General features: G+C 43.3%; 1 protein-coding gene across 2 annotated transcripts in view; it reads right to left on the bottom strand.

The window, feature by feature from the left end:
* The window catches only part of FSTL5 (follistatin like 5), a 597,279-nt gene that overhangs the window by 235,249 nt on the left and 339,319 nt on the right, over positions 1-22,711 (bottom strand). For both annotated transcript variants that reach the window (XM_090036262.1, XM_090036263.1), the window contains exon 6: positions 6,402-6,522. In XM_090036262.1, the coding sequence (XP_089892388.1) occupies positions 6,402-6,522 (121 nt within the window). The remainder of the gene's footprint in view (positions 1-6,401; positions 6,523-22,711) is intronic.

The following is a 22,711-nucleotide window of genomic DNA, read 5'->3' as shown; positions in this document are numbered from 1 at the left end:
GTAAAGGACCTACACTTTCCCTGATTGCCCACTTGTTGTTGACATACTTACAGAAATCCTTCTTGCTAGCCTTCATGACCCTTGCTACCTGCAACTCGAGTTGTTCTTTGGCCTTCCTGATTTCATCCCTGCATGCCTGAGCAATACTTTTATACTCCTTCCTAGCTGACACATACATGAGACAGTCCACATTTCAGCTGTCTTTGACAATTAAGAAACTCTTAAAGTACCTTGAAATCTCAGGGAAAGTACACAGATTAAAAATGAGTAACTAGGTTTTTTAGGCCATCTGTTCCATTAATCACTGTGGCTGCTTACGGACGTAAACAAACAAACAAACAACCCCCCCAGTGGTGCTTTACTTTAAACTCTGTGCACCCCTGTGCCGAGTCCAGCACATGCCCAGGAGAGGCATCAGGTTAGTTAGACCCAGCTCCCCAAACATCTATATAGAGTGGGTGCTTCAGCCGGGCTTTTTTGGTACTTGTATCTAATAACTGATTGAATCAGTGCCAAAAAATCCCGGCTGAAGCACCTGATCTATACAGACAATGCGGAGCCAAATAAAACAATGGTGCTGCTGCTTCCGGTAAAGCGTATATATATATATATTTTTTCCACATCTGTCAGTGCCCTATTATATTCATATACACATCAGAGCCCTTCTTAACAAGCAGGACCTTATTCCCTAACATTGCAGCAGGCAAGTATCACTACCCCAATTACACAAAATGTTAATTGCGATTTCGCATAGGTCCCTTCACGCAGAGCTTGCAATGGAACCCATTTCTTTACAATGTCAGAGCCAAGTCCTACACACTGCCTTTCTGAATGAACAGCCTTGTCACTACTATTTGCACCAATTGTTCTAGTCAGCAGATAGCTCTTCTGAGAACTATGAAGACAGGCCCAATCCTCATATCCACTGTTCTAACATTGTAAAGTAATGCATGAAAAAACTATGTATTAAGTTCAAAGCAAAACAAAAAGCTCTCTGTTAGCTCAAACAGAAGAGATTTGTGCTGAAGTTCCAAAGGTCAGGGGTTCAAACAATAATATTAACTCCTGTAAGAGCCCTTTAATTAGTTGCATATAAAGACTGTACACATTTATTTCTACCAGAAGCCTCCCAGTTTTCTTCCACATGAGAACAGTCTTGCTCCTTGCACTCATTGTGCACCTCCTGGGTAATCCACAGGATAGAAGGGGGAAGGGGGGGCACTCAGCCACTGCAGCAAGGCTCCAGGAGCTGATCCAAAGCAGTACAAGGTGAGGCAGAGACATTTGCTGCAGTGGCAAGGCATCCATGCTTTGCCACTGCCTGCCTTGCCTTGCATTCCAAGTCAGCTGGGTGATGTGAGCAGCAAGGGGAAGCTAGAGAAGCCATAACTCAGTAGCAAGGCTAGGGAAATAGGGTTCCCACCTCTGTTTGAATCTATTCTGAGAGGTTTCATCGCATGATGTAATGGCATTAATGATTTTACATCAGAAAGACAAATGCACATTAATATTACATTCTAAAAAACCACTGGACAACTGTATAAATCAGATTCAACATTTAATATTTATTTTAATGAATGCCCTATCATTTATCTAGCAGGTGACTCTCAGCAGTCTCCTGGTGATTTATCCCTAATTCCTGGAGACTCCAGGGCAATCCTATAGGGAAGGCTCCAAGCACCTCTGGCTTCCCTTTGCCTTCCCCACCCACCTGCCTTGGACACTCCACTAGTCTTAGTGGTTGGAATTGCAATTTAAAAGCCAGAGGGAACAGGAGTAGGGCGTGCAGAGGCTTTCCCCACTCTGGAAATTTAAAAGCAGATGGCCAAGGGTGGGGCTCTAAGAAAGTCTTCTATATCTGGTTTCCATCAGCTCACCTTTGCTGCCCTACTGTCCAACTGAGTGGTAGGGTAGAGATGTAAAACTTAGTGGTTAGAACCTAGATTCTCAAGCTCTGCTTCTAGCCACCAGGTTTTAAAATCACTGGCCTGATGCTCAGCTAGGCAACAGTGTGGCAAGGGGTAGCTCATGGGAACCTCACTCTTTCCAAAACTGGGGACTGCCCAGTTTGGGGAAGAGGCAGGGAGTGGTGGCTGCTGCTCCCCTTGCCTGACCATCTACAAGAGGGTGGGCAGCTGCCACCCCACACCTTAAGATTGAGGTGACCCCAGTCTCAGGAAAACGTGGGCTGTTCCCCCAGATCCACTGGTCTCTACAAGGAGTTAAGATGGAAGGAAGTGTACAGACATGCAGGGCATTTTTACATGTGCTCTAAGGGTGGTGGGGCAGGGCAGTTGCTTTAGAACAGCCCTAAAAGCCACTGTAATTAGGGTGCCTGCAACATCTCGTGTATCAGCATCCCTGTGCTTCAAAATGGCAGCAGGGGCTCTTTATCTCAAGCATGCTGAATGAGCTTTAGTTAAAGTGCCCCCACTGCCATCTTGATGCTGATACACGAGACATGGAGGTTGGCTGGAGCACACTAATTAGTATACTCTAGCAGATACAGTTAATCAAGTCTGCTCTGATACACTGTAATTACAGCACATTGAAGCAGCCTCTCAGCACATGTACAGGTACTCTCAGTCTCCTGGGAGAAGCTCTCCAAAGAGTGATTAGATCCTGCTGTTCCTGGGTTATTTTTCTCCCTGGGAGAAAAAGCCTGAAATGTCTGTACATTTTGGGTTTCTACTGGGAGAACAATGATTCTCTTGGTAGAAACTGAATTTCTGCATCTGGCCATTGTTGCATATGTAGTTGTTGTCCTTACAGATCTTTATTTTAGAAAGAAGTATATTATACAAAAAGATAAAAGCATGTTTTGTTGACAAAGCCATTATAATGTGGAATGACACATTACAATTGTGGAATGGCATACCACAAAGTCCTCTCTCTCATTTTGATTGTATAGTACATGTTTTAGCCATTTTTGAAGCAGAATCGATTGAAATTTTAAATTCTTCCTTTTTCTCCAAATTGTGATGTAATATAAGGTAGAAACACTTATTTTCTTCATGTAATACAACATTCTGAAAAATTGATTCAGTTGTATCAAAATGTTTTATTTGACATTTTTGACTGAAATGAAATATTTCAACATTCCTAAATCAATTGTGTTTCTTTCTAGCACAGCATATTGAACAAAGTCAAAATGGTTCATTTCAGCTCAGTTTTGGTATTGAGCCAAGTCCACCAGAGGAGTCTAGTAACTCATAACAACTTTAGTTTAAATAAGTTATGCTTCTATGTTATTTTCTGTACATTTGAATTACATTTCCCAGAAGGTATTTTGGTCATATGATATCCAGGATGCACCAGAAGACATAGAAAAGGGGAGATTTAGTTCAATCTAGACACCCAAAAAATTACTCAAAGAGGAGCTTGAATAATCAGAAGGGCATGCAAAGCAGGAAGTTAATATGGAACAAACACAAGCATTTGAGACAATGGCTATGCACAGGCAGGAGAATTACTCTTCTCCCAGCAGAAATGACAAGCATCCATGCACCTAACTCAGTTCTTCCCTACTGGAAGAAAGTCTCTCAGAACTAAACATGTGTATACTCCCCTCTCTGTCTGGTCTGCAAAGGGACCAGATCCTGAGTTTTAAACACTGCCCATGCCATTGAGATGCAGGTGGAGTTAGCAAAGCCTGCAGGGCTGGGGGAAAGGTATCTTGCCCCAGTTCTTAGCCTCATGGGGCATGTCCAGATGAGTGCACATGTACCTCGTGCAGCATCTCAAATGGGGTGCAGCCTTGGGTCCGCAGGTCCTACAGGGCAGATGATGTTGCAGGTGGCAGCAAGTCACAGCCAGCAGCAGCCCCCACTGCCAAACTGCTGCAGAGAGTAAGGGGCCACCCCAGGTTAGGGCTGCTTCAGCAGGCCACCTGGCACAAGGGGTAGTGTCCCCAGATACCAAGTGGCCAGGCCTCAAAAGCTCCTGAAGGCAAGTAGTCCTGAGCTGCTTGCAAGGGTAAGTTTTTACATTGCTGGGTCCAGCACAAGTACTGGCCCCAGGCTCTAGCTCCCCCTGGCTGCAGATCTGAGAGGAGCTGGGCAGGGCTATTTTGCCCCAAGTGGTACAACTTGCCCCACATCAAAGTGCATGTCCAGGCATATGGGCCGAGGCAAAAATTGCCAGCTGAAATTTGTGCTGCTCCTGTTTGAACTCCTGCAAGCATACATGCCTGCATGTGTAGATGCACCCATGAGCTTTAAATGGCATCCCTTCCCTCTCCTCCCTCCCACCCCCAATCTTCCAGTTCATGGCCCTGTAGGTTGTAAATGCCATGATTTAAAATCCAGGAAGACAAAACCTGGGACAGAGAAGCTGTGTCCCCAGGCCTGTTTTCCCATGCCTCTAGCTTTTAATTACCCCATAGCAGACCATCTCCACATGAGGCAATTTAAAAGCAGGGGACTGCCTATTGACAGGCTGTCCCATTTCCAGGTAGTGAAGGGAAATGACTATCAGGTAATGGACTCCCCTAAGGGCAGAGTGACATTCAGAAAAAATCTTATCAGTAGAAATAAATATCTGTCTGTGGCCTGTGGCCTTTTTATTATGCAATAAGTAAAGGGAATTGGCTACTTCTTGAGAATGGCTTATTTGAGATTTTTTTATACATGAATTAGCAAATCATGAATACAATCATAATTCTTATTCTACCTTCCTATTTGACCTCATATATACAAAGTAGCTTTTATTGTTCAAAGTTTTATGTACACAAATACTCTTCAAAAACAGTAATGGAGCTTACAAGGATGATCATCCTCCAGAGTAGATTTAAAAGGTGCCTTATCTAACACAAGACTCCTTTTGTTATAACAGGTAAACAGAAAAGAGTGCTATTGTTTATTATTACTTGTATCATGGTAGCCTGAGGAATATTGCTCTAAATCATGACCTCATATTCTAAGCACTATAAAAACATGCAAAAAACATGCTACCCTTCAATTAAGAGTTTATAGTACAAGTAACACACCACAAAACCACTTAAAATATTTAAGTAGCTAGGCATGAGTGGGTACTTGTAATGCTTGTAGTCTTTCTGTAGCTTGAAAAAACTTTTTAGAAAATGTTATTTTTTGAAAATATTGTACCCAGATCATAATTATATCAACAAGCACACTACACAGAATACTAGGGGACAAACAAGAGAATATAGAGAGTGAAATCCTTGCCCCGTGACTGTTGTAATTTTTGAGGCCAACATTTTGCCTACTTATTTACACTTTTTACTTAGCAAGAGGGAGTTAACCACATCCCTACTGATTTGCAGAAATCTAGTGGTCGACAGCATGTTAAGTTGTTGATCTCAGGCATGTTCTTAGCAGACAGATATCCATATTAAAACACATTTTAAAAGTCACAATCCATTGCATTCCATCAAGTTCCCATTTTGACAGATGGGGAAAGAGATCAGACTGTTCTCTGGCTAATCATGGGTTAAATCATGGGTAATCTAGAGTGGAAAATTCTAAGCAGCTGTTGCTGGTGCCCAGGATTTGGGTACGCTGTGGCTAGATGGTTCTCCAGCAGGGCCCATAAGGAATCTCTCATTTTCTCGCTTTCACTTTGCATTAAAAGAAAAATAAATAAAGCCAACCTTTAAAGAGCCAACTACAATCTCTCTTTAGAAGCAAATAGGAGAGCGAGGACAAGTGACATTTGAGTTTGAGTTTCTAACCTTTACATTTATTGCATCTTGGTTACATTACATATTTGTCATTTTAAGTTCACTGCATTTATTTATTTATTTATTGTAACAAGAGTATGCAAAAACTCAGCCTCTGATCTTTTTCTAGCACCTGCATAGGGGAGGAGTGTTTGCTTCTGTAATCAAGACATTAAATCTTGACTGGGTACCCTAATCCCTCTTCATCCTTGCTGCCACTTCCGCCAGTACCCAAATCCTGAAAATGTGATAACTTTCCAAGATGTCAGAAAATAGCCTTCTTTAACATATTATCTTGTCATGAGTCCTGTGCAGAGTCTGTTAGAAAACTCCACTGAACAAATGCAGCCAGAGCAGAGGAATGTGAAAACAGTCAAACTTCTTAGTAATCACAATAAAGAAATGAAGATTTAGCTAATATAGTTTCACTTGTAACACCCTGATTACACAGCTTTCACTTGAACATACTAATGAATAAATACATGTCCAAATAAGCCAAATCATCTTCAGTGCTGGAGTAGTGATGTCACACTCGGGACTGAGCATGCATGCATCTTGTATTCATGTCCACCTGGAAGTGCTCCACTACATCCTAACAGTGAAGTTACACCCACTGTCAAAGTACCATATCATGACATTTCAAATTAGAAAAAAAATGTAAAGACAGAGCAAAATACAGAAAGGAAAACTAAGAGAATAATAGACTAATCCTTTTACTTACGAAATGCTCTGTAGAATTCTTCCAGAGCTAGGTGCTTGTCACTGTTATAATCATCATATTTCAGCAGATCGAACAGAGAGCAGTCAGACAGATCCTTGCCAAGTTCATCCCGTTTTATTACCTGACAAGAAAATTATAACCATGAAATTACATTTGAGCTCTTAGAGTTATGTAGAATAATTAATTGTTTCTAATCATCATTTAATACATCATTTTAAGACTGCTTTGGGGCAATGAACTGAAACTGTATAAAGTTAGGGATTTTCAATTGCTTTACAGTTATTTATTACAGTTTAAAAAGTTAATACCTTTAGGATACTGCCACAGAGTTTACACAAAAGTTTGTGAAATATGAATAATATAGTTTAGCATGAAAAAGTACTAGATAGGTATTCTGGGCTGTAGGCAAGATTTTAATGTACCCTATTTCTTTACATGACTGATCAAAATACCAAATCTCTCAATTCTACTGCCGTACCTCATAAACAATTGAGAACTTCTGAAAATTAACTAAAATACATTCTTGTTACACAGTTAATTACCGCAGCTTCTTGCAGGCTTTCAGCAGGCCTGTTTTTTTCCAAGAAACTATTATAGAAGTAACTGACCCGAAAAGACTATTCAGTTTCTCTGCAGGGGGGCATATTCACTTTTTAAGTAGATCATAATTAATGGTTATTAGACTTCAACTCTAATGAATTTCTGCTGGAGAAGTGTTCTTTATATGGTGCACCATTTACACTCTGAGTTACTAGAGTTCAGAAACCAATCTGGATTGCATGAAAAATTGTCAAAGCAATTAATTTAATTAGCTTGATGCCATTACATTTGTAAAAGTGTCATGAGATCTTTAATAATTACAAATGTTTAGAACTTACGTTTTACATCACACCTCTAATAGAAAAAAATATTATACTTCTATAATAGTCAAGGCCTATTTCAAACAGTCAAGAATTAAGTTCAAACTCCTGTGTAATCACAATGACAACTTTACTACCATACAGATGTAACCCCCATTCACATCAAAAGCAAATGCTTCTATATGCTATACCTTCTCAAAACTAAACAGAGGATGTTTCTATTGCTCCACCCAGGAATCAAAAGACCAGAAAGACCAGTTACATTCATGGCTATCAGGAGGGTAAATGGAAAATTTAAAAACATGCAAATGCCATAGAGTAAAGGTATCATTAGAGCAAGGGTGGTCAGCCTTGCAGCATGCGTGTCAAGTGGCTGAGGAGGCCTCTGTTCATAACAACAGATCAGGGAGGGAGCAAGGAGCAGAAAGCAGATCAGACAGGAAAGGGACTGAAGTGGCACTCAGAGAAGTTCCAGGGTTTAACATGCATCCCAGAAAGATTGGCCTCCTTAGAGCATAAGGCATAAAAGACAGAAAACAACACAGTCTTTTTTTTCCCTAATAAATGGAATCTCCCCTATATTTATATTGCTGAGGTTGGAAGGTGTGTAGTAAGTAATTCAGGGGGGGTTCCAGAAGAGCTGAGCCTTCAAAGAGGCAACTGAAATCAATGAAACTCTATTTGTGACATAAAAGATAGTATCTAACGTTAAATACACAGAAAAATTGGCTTTTTTAAAATTCAAATTGGGCACAAAAATAAACGGTTGGTTTTTTTAACCTTAATTTCTTTTTTCATATGGTCCCAGTATGTTATACTGGGAGTATGATATTCAATAACTAACACTTGTGTAACTCTCCATCTATTGTGAAAAGTACCACAAAAGTTCATGGCAAATGTGTATAATTCTGTCTGTAGAGTAGGATTAGAACAGCATGCTGCAAATAAGGGATCCTTTAAATCAGGACTGTACAACTGGCACCCAAGTATTTAAGTTGTGGCCCAAGACTCAAACTGCCCTTACAACCTGGTTCCTTGTGCGGTTCCCAATAGGTCTAGGCACCAACCTCACCAGCTGACATCACCTCCTTTCATTGCCTGTTTTGCTGACAAGCCCACCCTTCCACCCCAGGTATCTAAGTTTTCTGGGCCCTCCTCCTGCATCCACTTTCTGCCACTCCCCTGGGGACAGTGCAACATGGCTTCAACAGGAGGTAGTGGGTGTGTGGGGAGGGAGTGGGGGGGAGGAGGTGCACCTGTAGGAGAGGCATTTACAGCAAAGTGTCATCCAAAACCACTCAGAACTTGGACAACCAAACATTAAATAACAGGGAAAAAATGACAAAGAAGTGCTGCTTATTTCTGTGAATGCTAACTATTATGGGCACCTCCAGATGAGCATGCACATTCCTGTTGCCCCGCCCCAAACCCCTTTGAGGCAGTGCAACAGCCATGTGTGGGAAGGAAAAAATGTTCCCCATGCTGCAAACATCCAGGGGTCTAAAAAAACCACTCCTCAATAGAGCGGAGCAAGGCATGGTTCAACACCGTGCCCAGAGCCAGTCCTACAAAAAAGATGCTCTGGTTTTGGCCAGCCCTCCTGCCCAGGGTCTCAGGCACCCTGGAGGCCCCCACACTCAGGGCCCCAGCCCCCCTGCCCAGAGCCCATAACTAACCTTTAACAGCAGCAGCAAGGGGGCCACGCGTCAAGCCCAGCCTCGTTCTGCTGGCCCTGGGGCTGCTCTTGCTGCCCAGCTGGGCTGGTCTTGGGGCAGCAGGACCCAGTGCAGCATGCAGGGACCGTGTGCCAGGCCCAGCTGGGTCCCGGGGACCCTCTGCAGCCTGGCTGGGCTGGGCCCAGATCCCTGAGGTTCGCTACTCTGGCTTTGCACTGGAGTGGGTCGCATAGCTCTGGGAGGCGTGCACAGGAGCCGCGCCACCCAGACCCCTGTGACCCACTCTGGTGCAAGGCCGGACTAGTGAGCCACATGGGGCTGGGCCAGGTCCTCACCCCCCCACCCCCGCAGGCACAGGAGGCAGAGGTGGGAGCCGGCCCTGGGGCCTGGCCCGTGCTGACAGAAGCTGGCGCAGCATGAGGTTTTCATGTGCCACGCTGCGTCCTGCCATGGCTGGGCCCTTCCTATAGTTGCAAGACCTGGCCTGGTGCGTGGTGACCACATGGAGCTGAGCCGGGTCCTGCTGGCCATGGGGCTGCTCGTACTGCCCAGCTGCACAAGCAGCCCCAAGGCCAGCAGGACCCAGCTTGTCTCCATGTGCCGAGCCAGGCCAGGGAACATGAGCTGCCTAGGGCTGGCAGGACACAGCTCGGCTCTGTATGAACCCCACGCGCCAGGCTGAGCCAGGGAACACGAGCCGCCTGGAGACTGCACAGCTCGTGCTGCCTGACCTGGCTTAGCATGCAGGGACCGTGCAGAGCCAAGCTGCATCCTGCCAGCCCCAGGCGGCTTGTGATCCCTGGCCCGGTGCACAGAGACTGCACATAGCTGAGTCGGGTCTGCCAGCCTTGGGGCTGCTCATGCCAGCCAGCTGCCAGGTGGCATGAGCAGCCCTAGGGCCAGCAGAACCCGGCTTGGATCCACGCAGTCACTGCATGCCTGGCCAGGTCCTGCAGCTATAAGAAGGGCCCAGCTGCAGCAGGACCCAGTGTGGCACACAGGAACAGCATGCCGCGCCGGCTCCTGTCAGCATGGGCTGGGCCCCAGGGCCAGCTTCTGCCTCTGCCCCCTGTGCCTGTGGGGGGGTGAGGACCTGGCCCAGCCCCATGTGCTTCGCTAGTCCGACCTTGCACCAGAGTGGGTCACAGGGCTCCGGGAGGCGCAGCTCCTGTGTGCACCTCCTGGAGCCATGCGACCCACTCCAGTGCAAAGCCAGACTCACGAGCCTCAGGGATCTGGGCCCAGCCCGGCTGGGCTGTAGAGAGGCCCAGGACCTGGCTGGACCTGACACACAGTCCCCACATGCCTCACTGGGGTCCTATCACCATTGGCCCAGCCCATCTGGGCTGCAGAGGGACCCCAGGATCCAGCTGGGCCTGGTACGTGGTCCCTGCAGGCCACACCGAGTCCTGCTGCCACAAGACTAGCCTGGCTGGGTGGCAAGAGCAGCCCCAGGGCTGGCAAAACCAAGCTGGGCTCAGTGCATAGCCCCCCCACTGCTGCTGTTAAAGGTTAGTTATGGGCCCTGGGCAGGGAGGCTGGGGCCCTGTGGGGGATGGGGGCTGTGGTCCTCCAGCAGGGAGCTGGGATCCTGGATGGGGTGGGATTCCATGTGCGGGGGGGGGGGGGGGCTGCACCCTGTGGGGGCCAGGGGACCCACCCCTCCCGAGCAGCCCCCGCACAAGGTCTTCCACACCCATAGTTCCCCCACCAATTGTCCCACTCCTACTCACAGACCAACCCACATCCACCAACCGCCTTCTCCCACACCCCTTCCCACCACCTTCCTGCAAACACTACATCCCCCCATCACACACCCATCATGTGTGAAGAAAGCCAAAAGCACAGATCAACACACAGTTATTTAGAATTTATTTTTTCATGATGATAGAGACACTGGTAGGCTTCCAAATTGTTTTAACATTGTAAATTTACCAATAAAGCATTACCCAACTTATCACTCTCTCTCTCTCTCTCTCTCTCTCTCTCCCTTTCTCTCTCTATGTGTGTGTGTGTGTGTGTGTGTGTGTGTGTGTAGAGTGGTTTTTTGTTTCAAATGTGGAAGAACATGGATTTTGGGGTATTTAAAAAAAATTATTTGGGATGGTGCTGCAGCAGTCCTGCTGGCACAAAGGGTAGTGTCCCTGATTATTAATTGAACGGGCTCCAAAAAGTGAGCAGCCCCAAGCTGCTTGCCAGGGCAGCTTTTTGTATGGATGGGGCCAAGACAGGCCAGCTTTTTATACTGCTGGGGACAGCACAGGTGCTGGTCCTAGGCTCTAGCTCCCCCTGGCTACAGATCCGGGAGGAGCCAGGTAAGGTTACTTTACCCCAAGTGGCACAATTTGCTCCACATCAAAGTGCATGTCCAAGCATGTGCACTGAGGCAAAAAGCCCCGGCTCAAATTTGCACCACTTCTATTTGAGCTGCTGCAAGCACACATGCTTGCATGTGTGGATGGGCCCTATGGGTGCCTATTCACACGCTCAGGGGTGGCAGCGCATTTTAATTAGAGCAGTTCCCAGAGACCTACTCTAATCAAAGCACCTTACCATTGCATGTAATAAGCCCCTGCACATTTAAAAATGGCTGCAGGATGCTTTAGCTAAACCTCATTCAACGAGGTTTAGCTAAAGTGCCCCTGTATCCATTTTAAAAGGCGTGGGGCTTAATAGACGTGGTAGTGAGGCGATGGTGGAGCATTCTAATTAGAACACAGAGCGGACTTGATTAATACTTCTAATTAGTATGTGAACCAGCATGTATATAGGCACCCTATATGAGCAGAAAAATGATGGGGTAGAAGTATCAGGTGATATGACTGAAGGCTGTATCATAATACAAGTGAACAAGGAAATGAATTCAAGTTATTTCTACAACCTTAATGCTAGAATTCTCCAATTTAAATGTCTGCCATAACGGCCTTAATAATGATGTTTTATGCATCTAAGGCCCCCGAAACATATGTTATATTGAAGAGGCGATTAACAGTGCCTTAAATAGTAACCTGGCCACATAGGCAAACAAATTTAAGGTGGGATTCGTGTATATCACGCCTTAAATTGAATAAGGCAGGACCTAAATATAGTTACATGTGTTGCCTTTTATTAGGCAAATTATTTCCTTAGGAAGAAAACAAACACAGAATGAGTTTTCAACACAGGTGATCAATTAAATTATATTATACATGTGTCCATAGTATTGATTCATTTTTGTGTTCAGCTTTATATATTTGCAATGGGGTGGAAAGGATTGTTTAGTGGGTAAATCAATGGACCATAGGTCTCCTGGCTCCGCACTTGACTCTGCAGATGATGTTCAGAATTAGCCAAAAAACATTTGGTGAATTTTGAAAAACTTGAACCCTGACAGATACCCATATGGTATCATAGTCAAAGTCCATCCTTTTCCATAAGGCTTTACCAAAGAAAAGTATCTGAATTTACAAATAAGAAAACTAAGGCAATGTGAAGACAGGTGACTTGCCCAAAGTAACAACAGCAGATTGAAGAACTGCTTCTCTGCCCCATTACGAGCAACCAAAGAGTATTCTTATACAAATGAGAATGTAGTCTGTTTAGAAAACAAAAAACCCATCATCAACAACAACAAAAACCCATATCCTGTAATGCTTAAGATCCATGTGGGTGAAATAATAAGGATGAAAAGGATGAATCTCAAGGTGAAGTCTTGGCATGCTACTAGTAAAGTCAGGCTAAATGCTCTGGGACCTTATTAAAACTCTTCACTTCTTTGTTAGAAGAAGCCTTCTGATACTGTGCCAACACCTGGTGTTAAGCCTGTTCAAATTATCAGTATAAGCAGCTCCTGGAAGTGATAGCTGACTTTCTAGTCATAGTCTTTCTCTTTCCCCACTTTCCTTTTTAAGAGAAGTGTCAGGGATAAAACATGGGATTAAGAGATACAGAAAGTATCCTTTGTTTCTTTTGCCCTCTACCGAACATGCTCCATCTGCTCTCCAAATAAACTCTCTCTAGGGTAATCTAAGTTGAGTACTCAGTAGACTTGGATGATTCAGCACTTAGCTTTGAAGCCTTGCTCTTTGAAGTATTTAAGGCATCATCTCTACACTGCACCTGGTAAAGAAGAAAAGGTGATGATTCCTTGCATGAAGCACTCGAACAGCAAGAGACAAACACATGCCAAGTGCTGAGATAAGCAGCATGTTAAGAAAAGAGTGGGCTTCAGCCCAAAGAAATTCAGCAACAGAGTACGTGTCGGTAAGCTAAGAGGGTCTAAAAAAACAGATGCTGAAAGGCTCCAAGACAACAATGCAGCAAAATATTACATCCCTCTCACAACCTGAAGGAACAAAAACAAAAGCACCCAAATAAACATTGCCGGGAGGGGGAACGTTCAAGGGACTTTCACACCATCAAGGTGCACCAAAAAGCACAGTATTTGTTCTTCAAATTTGGAATGCTAAACAGAACAAGACTTTGAAAGCAAAAAAATAAGTGAGACAATGCTCTGTACCTGTTAAAGGAGAACAAGAAGAGTGGTGAAGTATATTCAGATTCTAGAAGGAACCCGTCCTTCAGCAGTGACAAAAAGGAAACAGGCATATTTGGAAGACACACTTGTAGTACATTTTTAAAAAGATTACTGTACATTAAACCAAGTGAAGTCTTCAAATTTTACTTTTTCATCATGTACTAAACAAAAGAAGTATGACACCTAGAGATATTTAAGAATAAGGAAAAAATATAATGAACATTTTCAACATTAGGCAATTTGAGTACATGACAACTTTTTTAATATCTGCTCATTTTTAGAAAGGAAAGAATAATGGTCTAATGTTAAACATTATTTAATCTCCAAAAAAATTGAGACAAATATACCAACTGTACAAATGATAAAACTGAGAAATAACACTATGTTACAAATATACTTTTACCTTCATAGGGGCTAATATTAAAATCATTATTGTAGGGAAATTATGAATAAAACTAATTGGAAGGAAAACTTCAGATAGAAAATGTGAATGAAATTCAAGAAGTTTTTGAAGAGTTTATTAGAAGGTCTAAAAGGAAAGGCTCACCTGGCTGTTCCAGTGCTGCTGCTGCCAGGCTGCTGCTCTGCTGACCCAGAGAGCAGCAGCAGTGGTAGCAGTGGCCAGGTAGGCAGTTTAACCCTTCCCTGCCTGCTCCCCCAGGACAGACAGCATGTGCAGCAACAAATATGTTTCAGGAGAAGGGCAAGTGGGGATGGGAAATGACACAGATCTGGCGGAGTGGGTTGGGTGGGGTGTTTGCACTATGTAATAGCCTAGAGTGAAACATGAGCCAGGTAGCAGGGTTCAGAGGTAATCCTGCTCTGGAATGGCATAGCTGAGCTGCATAAGGAGCACTTAAAACTAATTTCAGGTGGTAATGTGCAGACAGTCTAGGTGTTAAGAACTCCAGTTGCTGCCCAAAATTACTGTGTAACAAGGCCCTAAAAAGGAATAAAGGTATGGTAAGGGAATATAGGTATGCAGATGGAAACATGGTTAATAATGATGTGTAAGAGACAAGAGACAAGAACATTCAAGAAAAAAAATAATTGGTTTTTGGAAAGCAGAATGAGGTTCTCACTGACTTAGACAACTGAGAACCTGTTTCAAAGAATCATACGAGTATAAAAGGGCTCATCTGGTCCAAACCCACTGCATGAATGCAGCTCCTAAATAATCCCTGCCCAATGCTTGCTTATCCAGCCTCTTGAAAACGTCTGTTGAAGGAGATGTCACAAGTTTCCCTGGACAGTCCATTCTACTGCTGTACTATTCTAACAGCCTGAGATGATTTTGAAATTTAAAGCCAGTGCTTCATACTGACGTGCAATTACCTTTTAGATATGTGTGTGTGGGGACTGTTGGGGGTGGGAGCATAAAGTACTAAGACAACAATTAAGCAGAGAATAGCTAACAAGAAGCAAGTGCTGGAAGTTTAAGTCTGACAAAAGCCAAGTCCACCAGTGAACATTTTCAACTATAAGGGCAATTAACCTTAACCACTGGGACAAATTACCAAGGTATTTTATTCTCTTGAAGCTGCATGAAATTCAAATCAAGACTGGGTGCCTTTTTAAATTGATCATGGTCAATAAAAGAACAGAATTCTATAGCCTGTAACAGTTTAAAGTTATGTGATCTAATGATCAGCTATGGTATGAATCTGCTTTAGCCAGCAAGGAACAAATCCATGGGTTTTGGGGGTCGGGGGCTTTAGTATAATTGTTTAGCAGCAAAATCATACTCCTGGATAAATTAGAGAAAAAAGAAAAAAAAGAGAGAGAGAGAATTAAACAATATTAAATCACATTTCTGGAGCATAATATTTAATATGAAGGTTATACTTAATGAGGACTAAGTTATGTCTCTGATCATGCATTTTAAATAATATATTTGATGTTTTGATTTTGGACTGCTCTGAATTAAACACCATGTTTACAATGAAAACTTCTCCATGTCAGTTAACTGTCAAGAATTTGGCATTCCTCCCAGCATGAAATTAATTTGCCATACATCCAGAAACCTTTTCACTTTCATTACATATCATCAGCCAAGTGTTTAGTTAAAGAAAGACTGCTATTTGTTTATCTGATTCAACTTGAAATTCCACAAGTGTCTTGACATTTAAAGATTTTTTACTAGACTAGTGATGCTCAACCAATCCAGCCCCATGGGCTGGATAAGTAGCATGGGCACTATCAGTCCATGAGCCTGATCCAGAGTGGGATTAACACACGGGGACTGAACTACACACACAGGATCCAGATGCAAAGTAACCGCCATATACTGACCTAAGCTTATGAACTAGCAGAGTCCAGCCTGTGGGACCATGTCATCCAGCATATGAGACTCCCCAGTGTCTGGAAATTTGGCAGCTGGACAACAGTGGCAACATTAACTGTCATGGGTCTGGCTGCTGCTACCACTCCCATGCTGCCAATTTTCCAGACTCTGGGGAATCTCACGGGCTGGACGACATGGCTCCACAGGCTGGTTCAGCCTGTAGGCCATAGGGTGAACACTATTGTTCTAGACCATATAGGAAGTACAGACAAGTGTACAGGAAGTATATCAGCCATGTAATTTATCATTTAAACTTTTATGGTTTTCTGGCACAGTGAGGACTGACATTCGAAAAATAAATCATATTACAAGTAGTTTTGCTTTCCAACACAACTCTTATTTCTTACTCACAATACCCAACACAATTTCAGCACAGAACTAGCTACGGAGCTAACTTTGAAGGTCAGGAAGACAGGTGGGATTGTTGCCATCAGTTAAACTTTGCCCATTTGACTTTTGAGTTTGGATATATCTGAAAGCTTCATTAAAAAAAAATGGCATATCTTCAGGGAAGAAGCCAGAAATGAGATCTTTTTTCATTAGCTCACATGACATCCTCCACACCTCCAAAAATACTACCCAACAGTTTTTAGTTTGCCTGTTATTATCATTGATGGATTCAATTTAGTACCTAAAGGAAAAAAACCACACATCATCACTGCAAACAATTCTTGTTTACAAGGAATAGACAATTTCATTAAAATGGAAAAAGGAATTCATCTTTTCTGTAGAGAGATCTGTAAAGAACAGGATTGTGCATGACTTAAGTATAAATCTCTGTGCTTCCAGGGACAATGTAAACCAGACAAACTGCAATTTAGAGGACTTTGTTCCGATTCCATAAAGACCGAAATATTAGGGTTCTGTGAAGCTTTGGTAGCCAATTCAATTCGGAAGAGATTTGGCCAATTTGGCGGCCGAAACTTCCATATCCAAATCAAATTGGGAGACCCATTAATGTCTCTGAATTGAGTCAGAAGTATCTGAATCAATTTGGAGAGATTCAGAGATTCGGATATAGACTGTACAAGCAAACACTAGGCAGTGCCGGTGAGAGCAGCTGGGGGAGCAGCCAGATGAGCCCCGGCTCGAGCCAGCAGACCTGGGAGAGGCTGTGGCTCATGTGCCTGTTCCCCTGGGCTGCCCCCACATCGAAGCAAGGCAGACAGAGCTGGAAACCCTAGGAGAACCTGCAGGGGTTGGGGGAAGCCCCTGTTTGTTCTCCCAGCCCCCAATCATTCCCATCAGCTTCCCAAGCAGTCTCCCCAGTCCCTGCAGCTTCTCCTGGGCTGCTGGCTCAAGCCATGCCTCGTTTGGCTGCTTCCTTGGCTGCCCCCCACCAGGTTGAAGCAGGCAGTGCTGGGAGCACTAGGAGAAGCTGCAGGGGCTCGGGGGAATGATTGGGAAACTGGCAGGAATGATCAGGGAGCTGGGGTATAAAATGGGGAGCTGGGGGGAAGCCCCTGTTCATTACCCTAACCCCTGATCATTCCCCCCAGTCCCTGGTTTGATGCCCCAACTTCCAATCACTCCCACAACTCTCAATCATTTCCCCCAGCCCCCTAGAATGGTTAGATTGGAGATGTGACAAAGAAGATTAACAATTAGGATGCTAGAAGAGAGAGTTACTAGAGCTAATGTGCATATGACATGAGACCGGAAAGGACTGCGGACACACTAAAGAACAGGAACACAGCGCAAAAGGATCTTGACAGATTGGAAAGCTGACTGGATGAAGTTCAGCACCAAGAAATGCAAGGTGCTACACCTCAGGAAGAAAATTTAACCCCCCCCACACACACACAATACAAATAACCAACTAGATAGCAGCACTACAGAAAAGGATCTAGGTGTTTTGGTGGATCACAGACTCAACATAAGTCTTCAGTGTGCCATATCTGAACATAAGGTGCATACAGTTTGTGTAGCACCAGTAGGACCATTAAAGGCAAGACATGGGAGGTGATACTTGGCACTGCTTAGGCTGCATCTAGGAGCATTATGTGCAGTTTTGGGCTCCAGATTTTAAAGAGGATCTAGAAAAGTTAAAAAAAGGGTCCAGAGGCAGTTGACAAAAATGATAAAAGGCTTGAAAGGCAAGCCATATAAGGATAATCTGAAGGAAACAGACATGTTCAGCTTGCAGAAAAGGCAAGGGGACATGACAGCCATCTTCAAATATCTGAAGGGCTGCAATAAAAAGCAAAACACCTTTTCTCTCCTGCTCCAGACAGCAGAACGTGGCCAATGGCCTGTGGCCCATTAGAACAGTGAAGTAATGGGACCTCATCTTGTATTCAAGTAAATACAGTAGATAAGACAAGGGTTTAGATGAGGGTGATTTTGTCACAGGCAGGGGATTGAACTAGATGACCTATAGAGGTCCCTCCCATGAGTTTATGATTCTATCATGCTTTGGCAGAAGGTTGATCTAGTCAGTTATATTTAAATATGTTTAAGTATTTTTTCTGGATATGGCTGTTTACCAAGAACAGGTACTTGGATACAGTTTCCTTTAATCACCCAAATTACTCTGTAGGTTGCACTGATATCCTCCAAGCCATCACTCAGGTCTGTTTAGTGTTATAGATATAGACTGAGAATACAGTTAAGCTTTCTACAGCATCTTGTTTATATAAATATTACAGTTTAGCATATATCCAAGAGTGGAAAAAACTAAACTCGGTACTAGCAAGGGTAACTGAACAGGTGGTATTTTTTTCCTATTGAAAATGAAAGAAACATGGAACAAAATCATAACTGATTTTTCTAGCTGCCCTGCCATACTTCAACAAGCATTGGCAACGTGTAGGGGATGCATGTGGGTGCACGTGCATGCCCTAAGATCGGGTGTGTACCCCCTGGAAGTGCCAGCTGTGAAACTGATGATCGGCTGCTGGGGGACTCCCCCATCAGCAATTTGGTGCCCCCCCAGAGTCAGGAGGCACCAGTTGCCCATGCTAGCAAGATTGTGTAGGGAGCTGGGCTCAACCCAGGACAGCAAGTAGTGGTGGTTTGAGGCGGGTTTCTCTTCTCTGCCCAATCCACCCAGGGTATTCCCTGGCATCCAGGAGCAGGCTCAAGAATGGTTAGCTTGCCTGACCACCACCTCTGTCCCCAGCTGAGCTTGACTCTTAATTCAGCCCCACTGAAGTGAGGCAGGAGTGGTTCTGGAGCTGCTCCTGCCCCTGGGCCAGCCAGGGATAGCAAAAGAAGCAGACATGAAAGGAGGTAAATTGGGAAAGGGAAGGAAGAAGAGGTGCCCCTGAGCACAGAAAAGAGGGGAGGAGGAATCAAAGGTGGGGGTAAAAGATTCTTACCCAAGTCAGGGACATTAAAAAAACAAAAAACCCCAAAAACCTTGGTTACTCCCTTGTCTGCTCATTCAGGTTGGGTAGGGGAGGAAGGGTTGGGAGCAGAGATGCAGCAACTCCTGCAATGCTAGTTCAAGCTCTGCAACTTGAATCACATCTCCCTTGCTCCCCTTCCTTTTTCCTAGCACGATCTTTGAAACAGGGGCAAAATAGTGCTAAAATATTCCTCTGGAATTTTGGATGCAGAAGGCAATCATGTGACTATTTATATTAAATAACCAAAAGGAATGAAGTCAAAGGATACATTAATGTCAAAAGAACAGTATTACTATATATATGATGGAAAGAAAATGCTATTATTTTCTTATATTAATGCTTTTGCAAAAGGAAGAAGAATTATACTTTGGGAAGCTTGGAAGAGATAGATGGTTCTATAATTCAATTCAAGTTGTGAGCCATATCAAAGACCCATGTATTCTAAAGAAATAGATCAACAACATTTCGTTGAGAAACATAAGAAGTGGCAGGGATTGGACCAAATCTGATCATACAGGCCTTGAAGATGAAGCAGTCGGCTGGAAAATTTGATTAACATGTCTACTATTTTGCTTGCACCTTTTAGAAGCAATGACTGCTGTATTACGATAGAAGTGATACTAAATTTAGCTTATATTTTTAATGGATATGTAATAACTATGTTATTTCTAGGAATATCCTCCCATCTATGCATGAAAACTTAGTATGTCATGCAAACAGACACTGCATGGATGAATGACCATATATTATTTTTTGTATGTAGATGTACTCATACGTCTATTAAATAATTCAGTATTCCTATAGCATGCTTTACTGTGCACAATTATAAACCTTTACTTCTTGTATATCTGACATAGTTTTACAGCCATAAACACACCTACTTACATGCATGTTCATTTTCTTTTGTTTCTCCTACATTTTGTACAAAGTTCCAAGTAAAGACGTGTAGCACTGTCACTTTTCTCATGAAATATGCTATATGAACTTTGCCTCCAAAGGTGTTTATAGCACAAGTATAAGAAACATACAAAAATGTTTTATCTGTGATTAAAGTATTTTTCTCCCCATAACACCAAATTATCTCTTTGACTTCTGAGCAACATAGCAGAGGAAAAGAACCTAAATCCTTTTAAAACTGGAATTGATACGTCTTAAATTGCTAAGGGACAGTATGATATGATAGGGAGTTCCTGATCCAAAAAAAAAATAGCTTATATAATATGTGAAATCAAGTATTGCAGTCCCTATGGTGTACTTTACAGACAATTCTCTAGCAATGTGTGCAGCTCACCAAGGACACATATGAAGAAAAACCAAGAACCAGCAGGACAAAATCAGGAAGGCAAAGGTAGAAATGAGCTGCACCTGGTATAAGAGATTAAAGACAAGAGGAAGAGGTTCTATCAGTATGCTGGATAGAAAAGAAAGGTGAGGAAATTGTGGGTCCATTGTTTAATAACCAGCTTTTAACAGGATACGCAAATAAGTTGAAGCTACACAGTTACTTTACATCACCAAAAATTATGACTTGAACCGGACACTTAAGAATTATTTGGATAAGGATGGGGACAAGCTGAGATGAAAAAACAAGAGTTTTTGGTAGGTCTGAATAAATTCAGGTTCTCATCCTGGACCTGATTAACTCAATCCCAGGATACTAAAGGAACTGGTAGAGGAGATCTTGGAGCCTTTGTCAATAATATTTCCAAAGTAATAGGAGATTGGGAGGTAGATAGTGGACTGGAAAAGGGCCAACACAGTCTTTAAAAAAGTCTTTCATATCTTTAAAAAAAGACAAAAATGAGGACTCAGGGTACTACAGACTAGTAAGTATCGCCTCAATACATGGGAAGTTACTGGAGCATAACCTAAGGAAGTCCATTTGCATACCTACTTGTGTAGATGAAGGGGAAGCTGGGGATACAGTATACCTGGATTTTTGACAAGGCATTTGACATGTGATCTTCTCATAAACAAACTGGAGAAGTGTCAGCTAGACAAAACTACTAGAAAGTGGTTAGACAACTGGCTCCATAGCCACAAGCAATTACAAATGGATCACATCAGAATGGCAGGAGGTTTCAAATAGAGTCCCGAAGGGGTGTGTCTTGGGCCCAGTGTTATTCAATGTGTTTGTTAATGATTAGGATGCTGGAAAAGAGCTTCTTGAGCAAATATGAAGATAACACAAAACTGGGAAGGATTGTGAACACACTGGAGTGCAGTTCAGAAGAATTTTGACAGACTGGAAAGCTGGGCTGGATCTAACAGGTTTAGAGCTGACACATGCAAGGTAGGTCACAGGCTCAATAGGAGTCTGCAGTGTGATGCAGGTGTACAAAAGGTGAATGTGTTTTTGCAATGCATCAGTAGAAGCATCAGGTACAAGACATGGAAAGTCATAGTGCTTCTTTACTTTGCACTGCTTAGGCCTCATCTAGAATATTGTGTTCAGTTCTGAGGTCCACTTTTTAAAAGGGACATGGGGAAGTTAAGGGAGGTCCAGAGATGGGCAACAAAAATGATAAAGGGCTTGGAAAACAAGCCATATAGGGAAAGGCTGAAGGAGATAGGTATGTTCAGATTACAGAAAAGGTACTTAAGGGGGCCCATGATAGCAGTCTTCAAATATCTAAAAAGCTGCCATAAAAATGTAAGAAAATACCTTTTCTATCCTGCTGCAGAAAGCAGAACACAGACCTATGGACTAAAGTTGCAGCAAAGTAGGTCTGGATGAGATATTAGGGGAAACAATTAGATGAGATGCTCTGGGTCAGGCTAATTACCTGAGGGGTGAGGAAGGCATTTTATTCCATGGTCACATTAGTACAGACTGTGAGGGTTTTTTTGCCACCTTCTGTAACAGGGGACATGGTCTTCTTTGCTGGATCTCTTGAGGGTATTTTAACTATCCTTGCAGCAGCAGGACATTTGGGCACTACTTTTCTACTCATTCACCTGTGGCAAGTTAAGGTGTTATGTCTTGAAGTTATTCTCAGAAGTTTATGGCTGGAAGGGACCTTGTGAGATCATTGGGCAGCCCCCCCCCCTACTCTGAGCAGGAAAGACTACTGTGGTCAAATAACTCCAGCAATGTGTGCATCCTGTCTCCTTTTGAAGATCTCCAGGGTAGGTGCCTGCCTAAGTTATGTCAGGGTTGAGTGCGTAGTTTTGCTAAGAAGTTAGACAGTGGATTTGTACAGGATGGTTTGGGTAGGGATAATCCTGTCTGAGGCAAGGGGTTGGACTAGATGACCTTTGGAGGTCCCTTCCAGCCCTACTTCTCTATGATTCTATCTGGTTATCCTATGCTTTGGGCCTTTCCTAGTAAATTCTACAGAACCAGAAGGATCTTTTTTCTCCAAAATTGGGCTGAATCTCCTCTGAATCAAATTGGTGACCGAAGCTTCGCACAGCCCTAATAAATATGGTTTCAGGAAGGAATTTTTCCTTTGCTTCCACTACTCTCTTACTTGACAAAGATTGTGGGGGAAGCATGGAATATGGTCCCTTTCCTAGGCTTATATTACTTCTTTCACTTTGTAGTAGGGCAGTGCTATCATC

This window comes from Crocodylus siamensis, chromosome 2 (genome assembly GCF_052110815.1).
Source record: "Crocodylus siamensis isolate JL-2025a chromosome 2, ASM5211081v1, whole genome shotgun sequence".
NCBI lineage: Eukaryota > Metazoa > Chordata > Crocodylia > Crocodylidae > Crocodylus > Crocodylus siamensis.
Note: the sequence above shows the minus strand (reverse complement) of the source record. Positions and strands in the feature narration are given on the sequence as shown.